The sequence below is a fragment of the Nicotiana tomentosiformis genome, chromosome 6, assembly GCF_000390325.3.
Source record: "Nicotiana tomentosiformis chromosome 6, ASM39032v3, whole genome shotgun sequence".
NCBI lineage: Eukaryota > Viridiplantae > Streptophyta > Magnoliopsida > Solanales > Solanaceae > Nicotiana > Nicotiana tomentosiformis.
The window spans coordinates 82,263,148-82,270,581 of NC_090817.1; the positions used below are offsets into that span (position 1 = coordinate 82,263,148).

General features: G+C 39.0%; 2 protein-coding genes across 2 annotated transcripts; one reads left to right on the plus strand and one right to left on the minus strand.

The window, feature by feature from the left end:
- Positions 1–2,105: 2,105 nt before the first annotated feature.
- Positions 2,106–3,244, minus strand: LOC138894304 (uncharacterized). Its single transcript, XM_070178993.1, has 3 exons — positions 2,743–3,244; positions 2,318–2,670; positions 2,106–2,159 (listed from the first exon to the last, which is right to left on the minus strand). Exons 1-3 carry the CDS (start codon positions 3,242–3,244, stop codon positions 2,106–2,108), a joined length of 909 nt encoding a protein of 302 aa, XP_070035094.1.
- Positions 3,245–5,933: 2,689 nt separating this feature from the next.
- On the plus strand, positions 5,934–6,770 carry LOC138894305 (uncharacterized). Its single transcript, XM_070178994.1, has 3 exons — positions 5,934–6,023; positions 6,084–6,338; positions 6,396–6,770. The coding sequence occupies exons 1-3, from the start codon at positions 5,934–5,936 to the stop codon at positions 6,768–6,770; spliced, it is 720 nt and encodes a 239-aa protein (XP_070035095.1).
- Positions 6,771–7,434: the final 664 nt, after the last annotated feature.

Sequence of the window (7,434 nt, forward strand, 5' to 3'; positions counted from 1 at the left end):
ACTTAATTACAAGTTGATATACAATTTACCAGTTATATACACATAAGTTTTAAATGAGTATCTTTGATTGTAACCTTTTAATGTGGAAATCAAATTCCATAGATCTATCTCCTCGCTCTAAAATTTCTTTTTTCTGTCCGACTTCTACTTCTTTGGATCTCTATGATTCTCTTCTCCTTTCTAATCTCCTTTTTTTTTCCCCCAGAGAATTCAATAACAAAGTTGATATTGTTGCTTATCATCATCAGACCAGTCGTTGTCTGTTGCCCCGCCAGCCATCAAAAGCTTCGAAACTTTAATTTTGAATTTAATTTTTTAATTATTATTTATTTTGATTGGGTGTCGTTGTAAATGTCGGGATATTCTTTGGAGTTTATATATCAATTTTGAGGGTGTTTGGTGAAGACTAGAGTTGATTTTGGATGAATTTCATATTGAAACTCGAAGATGTATTAAAGTTGTATTATAATTGTATACAAATTATATTCAAGTTGTGTTCTGTTATAGTTAGATATTTTTTTTATTTAAATATTGTATACAAACAACAACAACAACAACAACAACAAATCTAGTTTGATCCCATAAATGGGGTCTGGGGAGGGTAGTGTGTACGCAGACCTTACCCCTTCCTCATAAAGATAGAGAGGCTCTTCCCGATAGATCCTCGGCTCAAGCAACCGTGAAGATAAAGAAACCAAGTAGCAAAGATTATTAGCAACAATGTAACATGGTAACAGACGTGAATGCCCACAACATGCATAATAAAGAACCATAAATAGGAAATTACAAAGTTAGTCCTAGTACTACTGGTCGGCCTAGGAGGAACACACTACTATTTGTCAACCTACAACCCTAATCCTCGACCTCAACACCTTCCTATCGTGGGTCATATCCTCGGTAAGCTAAAGCAATGACATGTCCTGCTTAATTACCTCTCCCCAATACTTCTTAGGCCTACCCCTTCCCTTTTTCAGACCCACTATGGACACCTCTCACACCTCCTGATCAGAGCATCAATGTCTCTCCTCTTCACATGCCCAAACCATCTCAGCCTCGATTCCCACAACTTGTCCTCCATAAATGTCGCTCCTACCTTGTCCCTAATAACTGCATTCCTAATCCTGTCTTTTCTAGTATGCCGACACATCCATCTCAACATCCTAATTTTAGCTACTTTTATCTTCTGGACATGGGGCTTCTTGATATGCCAGCACTCAGCTCCATACAACAAAGTCGGTCTAACCATCACTCTATAGAACTTGCCCTTAAGTCCAGGTGGCACATTCTTTTCACATAAAACCCCCGAGGTGAGCCTCCATCTTATTCACCTCGCTCCAATACAATGAGTAACATCCTCGTCAATCTCCCCGTTGCCTTGAATAATAGACCCAAGATACTTGAAACTATCTCTTTTAGGGATGACCTGAGTAGCAATCCTCACTTCCACTTCTTCTTCATGCATCCCATCACTGAACTTGCACTGCAAGTACTCAGTTTTTGACCTACTCAACTTGAAACCTTTAGACTCTAGTGTTTGTCTCCAAACTTCCAACTTAACATTAAATCCGCCTCGCGTCTCGTCAATCAGGACTATGTCATCAGCAAATAGCATATACCATGGCACATCCTCTTATATGTGTCACGTCAGCACATCTAACGCTAAGGCAAACAAAAACAGGCTAAGAGCCGATCCCTGATGTAACCCCATCTCTAATGGAAAATGATTTGAGTCTCCTCTCGCAGTCCTCACCTGAGTCTTCTCTCCCTCGTATATGTCCTTAGTCGCCCTAATGTATGCCACCAGGACACCACTAGCCTCCATACATCTCCATATGACCTATCTCGGGACTTTATCATAGGCCTTCTTTAGGTCGATGAACACCATATGCAAGTCCTTCTTCCTCTCCCAATACTGCTCCACCAATCTCCTCACAAGGCGAATGGCTTCTGTAGTAGACCATCCCGGTATAAATCAGAACTGGTTCTCAAAAATACTAACACAACATCGCACCGTCATCTCCACCACCCTCTCCCAAACTTTCATAGTATGACTCTACAACTTGATACCCCTATAGTTGTTACAATCCTGGATATCACCTTTTTTTTTATACAACTAGATCATCAAACTCTGCCGCCAATCTTCGGGCATCTTCTTCGTCCTGAAAATGACATTAAACAAACCAGTATGCCACTCAAAGCCTACCCGACCAACTTTCCTCCAAAATTCCACTGGGATCTCGTCTAGCCCAGTAGCCTTACCCCTGCTCATCTTCTGCATCGCCCCTCCACCACTACGCTCCTAATATGATTACAAAACCAGAAATCCCACTGACTCCCTGATCTCCAACTCACCTAGCATGATGTTCTTATCCCCTCCCTTGTTTAAGAGCCTACGGAAGTACTCCTGCCATCTACGCCTGATACACGCCTCTTCCACCATAACCTTTCCATCTTCATCCTTGATGCACCGTACTTGGTCCAGGTCCCGAGCCTTCCTCTCCCTAATCTTGGCTAACATGAACAACTTCTTGTTGCCTTCTTTTCCCCCAAGATCCCCGTACCATCGCTCAAAAGCAGCAGTCTTAGCCGCCGTGACTGCCAATTTTTCCTCTTTCCTTTCTTTCTTGTAACACTCCCTACACGTCCTCTTCTCCTCCTTGTCGGCGCTCTCTATTAGATTCAGATATGCCACTTTCTTAGCTTCTACGTTTCCTTAGACATCCTAATTCCACCACCAGTCACCTTTGTGTCCTCCCGAATAACCCTTCGTTACCCCTAGAACCTCTCTAGCGACCTCCATAATGCAGTTCGCTATTGTGGTCCGCATGCTACTCACATCCCCACTACTCCTACAGGCCCACATGGCCAACAACTTCTCCCCCAACTCCTGAGCATTTACCTTAGTCAAGGCTCCCCCCTTTATCTTAGGTTGGCCATACACCGATCTCTTCCTTATTCTCTGAATCTCCAAGTCCATTACTAAGAGCCTATGTTGCGTCGACAAACACTCACTTAGTATAACCTTGCAATTAGTGCAAAGGCCCCTATCACCCCTCCTGAGGAGAAGATAATCAATCTGAGTCTTGGCTACCTTACTCCGAAAGGTGACCAAGTGTTCCTCCCTCTTCTGGAAACACGAATTAGCTAACACCAAGTTAAAAGCTTTAGACAAATCCAACAAAGAAGTACCACCTTCGTTCCAAACTCCGAAACCAAATCCGCCATGCACCTCGTCATAACCCATAGCAGTCACCCCAATATGGCCATTAAAGTCACCCCCTATGATGAGCTTCTCGGTGTGTGGGATACCACACACAACCTCGTCCGAATCGTCCCAGCAGCGCCTTTTGACCTCCTCACCCAGGCCCACCTAAGGCGCGTAAGAGCTAACCATATTAAAAGTGACCCCACCAATCACTAACTTAATAGTCATTAACCTATCATTCACCATCCTAAAATCCACTGCCATCTCCCTGAGATCCCTATCAACTAAAATACCTACCTAATTCTTGCCCGCAGCCCTCGTGAATACCATATCTTAAACCCGTTAACATTCCGAGCCCTTGTACCCTTCCATTTAGTCTCCTGGACACATGCTATATTAATCTCCCTCTTTTGAAGAATCCTCCCTAACTCTATAGACTTACTCGTCAGTGTCCCTATGTTCCAGGACCCCACTCTCACCCTATTAGAACCCTTACCACCTTGCCACCCTCCCCTCCGCCCCTGGACCACCCAAGGACATGACCTTACTCTACCATCATTTCGACTAGCCACTACACTAACAAAGAAACTAAGAATATATCTAACACTACAACTACTGCAAAAGCAGACAATCAGGAAAGCTTCAATATAGACGATATTTAAATATTGTATGAAAGTTGAAAAATAGTTGTATAATGTATGAAATTTATATTTAAGTTATAAGTACTTTCTTTTTACATAACGTTGTTGATATGTATCAAAATTGTATTAAGAGATGAAGTTTTGATTGAAATTTCAGAGAAGAAGCAGGACACATCACATATAAAATATATACAAATCATATACAAAATATATACAAAATACATATTTATATAAAATTTGTATTGAAGTTGTATGATGTTGTAGTTATTTCTAATTGGTCAAAATGATGTATGAAAGTTATAGATAAGTTATAAATAAGTTGTGTACTATATAATTAGTTGAATAAAATTTATTTTTAATTTATCTGTTGTTGTATATGTATCAAATTTGTATCATATTTGAATATTTCGATATTCAACTTGCCTGGTTTAGGTATTGTCTATAGTCAGTGTCTCTATTGCTTTGGTTTGATGCTACTTTCTGGTTCAAGCTATTAAAATAGTTTTATAAAAGTTGGTTCTCAATTAAGTCTTGAACTATTTTACGTTATTGTGGTTCGACATTATTGGAGTTGCTATACTATAGTTAAGGCACTATTGAAAAGAGGAGGGGAGGAAAAAAAAGAGGAAAATGGCGTAACTGAATCCCATAATTTAAGGCACTAATAATGGATTGTATATAAAGAGAGGCGACAAAGAGTAGGAAAAGAGCAGAGGAGAGAAAAAAGGAAAAGAGTATAACTGAATCCCTTAATTTAAGGCACTAATAATGGATTGTATATAAATTATAAGCAATCCTTGTATAGAGGGGGTAATATACAAAATTAGGATAATTTTAGCAAATAAGTTTCAAATAATGTATAGAAACAAAAAAAACTCAAGGTAATTGTCCAGTCCAAAGAAATAGGCAGAGTAAAAGGGATATATTTGATTTAGAAAAGTGTTGGGTTTTAATTACTCTTTTTGTTATAGTCCCCCTTTTTGAACCTACCTACTATTGTATTCTGATGCGGTCCTATTCAGATCATTTCGAACTTTAACATGAAATTTATACAACCTGAATAAAATAACAATTAAAAAGTTAAATTAGAAAAGAAAAAGAATTTGTAGATTCAACTTCTTATTGACAAGCACCTTCGTGAAGTTAAAAGTTTCATGGGATACTAATCTATGTTCTCATCGTTGAGTTATTAGTTTTGATGATTAATAAGTGCGTGCAATGAACATGTGCTAAGAACTAGATTCTCATAGTAGTTGTTGAAGGTCCTTAAGGCAATAACGTTTTACACAAAAGTTACTGCAGTTCGATATTGGTAGGAAGGACTCTTGATGCGATAAAGGTTGTTTCCTAAGGATATTTGCAGATACGAGTCACAAAGCTTGAGGAGTCCTTATGATCTCAGGATTTGCAAGTAAACGAGAGTTTGACTGTGATTAAAACTCCCAAAGATCTCGGAGCTGTGTGAAATTAAACACCTTGCCTATGGACTGTTGAAGACTTATCCTTTTTACATCTTGACTGAACAAAAAAGTATGGCATTTTCTAGTTCAAAACGCACGTGAAGTTCTTTTCTACTTGAGTTAGTTTAGTTCATGTGTATTAGGAGTTGAGTTATAACCATGATTTCATTCAAACAATGTTAGTTGGAGTATTGTTTAAGTCTGCAAGTAAGAGTAGCTTGTAATCTTCATACAATAAGTAGAAATAGGTGAAGTGTGGAGGTGTATTAGGTTACAAGTCGATACATTTGGCTCAGTTGTTCTAATGAAGTTGAAGTTAAAATCTTATACGATATGTCATGGTTTTGCAACTTTGAGCCGTGTGATTTTTTACGTAAAAATTATTGTCTTTTACGTTCCTATTTATTTTATTTAAGCGTAAGGAGTAAGGTAAAGAATGAAGTTCTTTAGTAATTTAGGAAAGCACATAAAGTAACAATTGGTATCGAAGCAGGTTCTCTTAAACGTGGTTAACACCTAGAGAGATCTTGGAAGAATATGTGCGATCCACCTGAAATCAATGAAGGACAGTAAACTACTAGATCACTCATGTTTAATACAAAATACTACAGCTGGTGGAAGGAAAGAATGGAGGATTTCCTAACGGCTGAGGACTATGAACTATGGATTATACTAAATCGAGGACCATTGATTCCCACAAAGCAAAATGAGCAAGATGTAACTGTTCTCAAGGACCCTTCAGAATTTATGGCAGCTGACTTCAGAATGATGGAATAGAATGCCAAGGCCAAGAATATTCTCATTTGTGGACTTGGTCCTAATGAATACAACAGGATATCTGCCTGCTCCAATGCGAAGGAAATCCAGGATGTACTTCAAACCACTCATGAAGGGACAAATCAGGTGAAGAGATCAAGAATTGAGTTGCTCATGAGATACTATGAGCTTTTCTCTATGGAGGAGTCTGAGCCTATTCAGGAGATGATGACCAAGTTCACTATCATTATAAATAAACTAAAGTCACTAGGAAAGGTGTTTACTTCTGAAGAACTAGTTAGTAAAGTTTTGAGTATTTTCTCTGCCTCATAGGAACCAAAAGCTACAGTCATTCAGGAAGCAAAGGAGTTGGACAAAATATCACTAGATGAGTTGATTAGAAATTTAAAAACTCATGAGATGAGAAATCTGGAACTACGCAAGGAAAAACCAAAGAGAGATAAGGCACTGGTTCTTAAAGCTACTGAAGAAGATGAGTCTGAAAATGATAATCTGGATATTGCAATATTCGCTAAGTTCAAAAAATTCATGAAGAACTCCAGAAATGCACCAAAGAGAGAAAGCAATAACAAACCTAAGAAGGCTGACAAGTCTTTATATGATGGATGCTATATGTGTAACAAGATGGATCACATAGTCAAAGACTATCCAATGAGGGAAATTGAGTGGAAGAAAGAAAGAGCTTAGAAAGAAAAAATGGATAAGTTGAAGAAGCGAGTGATAAGTGGGGATTTTGACTACTTATAAGAGCCTTTTAGGTTTCGTTTTAGTCCAAAAGTGCTTAATTATGTTCCCCAAAACTAAAGAAATGTACTTAATTGCAGGAATATTGGAAGATGAGCTCCCGAGATGAAATCCAACTCAAGAAGGAGTAATCTGAACTCAAGTACAAAAACAGGCACAAAAGTCTCAAAGTGCGGACCGCAGAATATCATCTGCGGCCACAGGTCGTGAAGCAATTCCATCAGAGAATGTTTTAAAGTGCGGACTGTACACAAATTGTGCGGCCACAGAAGCTGGGTTAGAGAAAACGTTAAGAGAACCTGCATCTCAAAGTGTGGACCACATAATTATTGTGCGGCCGCAGAAGACGAGCCACGCGGCTGTACTTAGAATTGTGCGGACTGCAGAAAAATAAGGTGCGGCTGCACTCAGAATTGTGCGGACCGCAAAAAGAAAGTAGTGCGGCCGCAAATCAGAATTATGCAGCCGCAAATTTCCACTCCTGTCAAGATGAAGAAAAGTGCGGACTACACATGGAATTGTGCGGTCGCAGAACCTTTGAAAGGGCATTTTTATCCAAAAATTCTAGCTTTATATAAATAGAAGAGTTTCACTTTTTTAGGTTAAT

Coding starts and splice junctions, on each gene's coding strand:
- LOC138894304 (XM_070178993.1), bottom strand. CDS start 3,244: ATGGGTTATGACGAGGTGCATGGCGGATTTGGTTTCGGAGTTTGGAAC. Junction 2,671..2,742: donor TTATTCGGGAGGACACAAAG/GTGACTGGTGGT, acceptor TGAATCTAATAG/AGAGCGCCGACAAGGAGGAG. Junction 2,160..2,317: donor GGGAGTCAGTGGGATTTCTG/GTTTTGTAATCA, acceptor TGTCATTTTCAG/GACGAAGAAGATGCCCGAAG.
- LOC138894305 (XM_070178994.1), top strand. CDS start 5,934: ATGGAGGATTTCCTAACGGCTGAGGACTATGAACTATGGATTATACTA. Junction 6,024..6,083: donor CAAAGCAAAATGAGCAAGAT/GTAACTGTTCTC, acceptor ATGATGGAATAG/AATGCCAAGGCCAAGAATAT. Junction 6,339..6,395: donor AACTAAAGTCACTAGGAAAG/GTGTTTACTTCT, acceptor TCTGCCTCATAG/GAACCAAAAGCTACAGTCAT.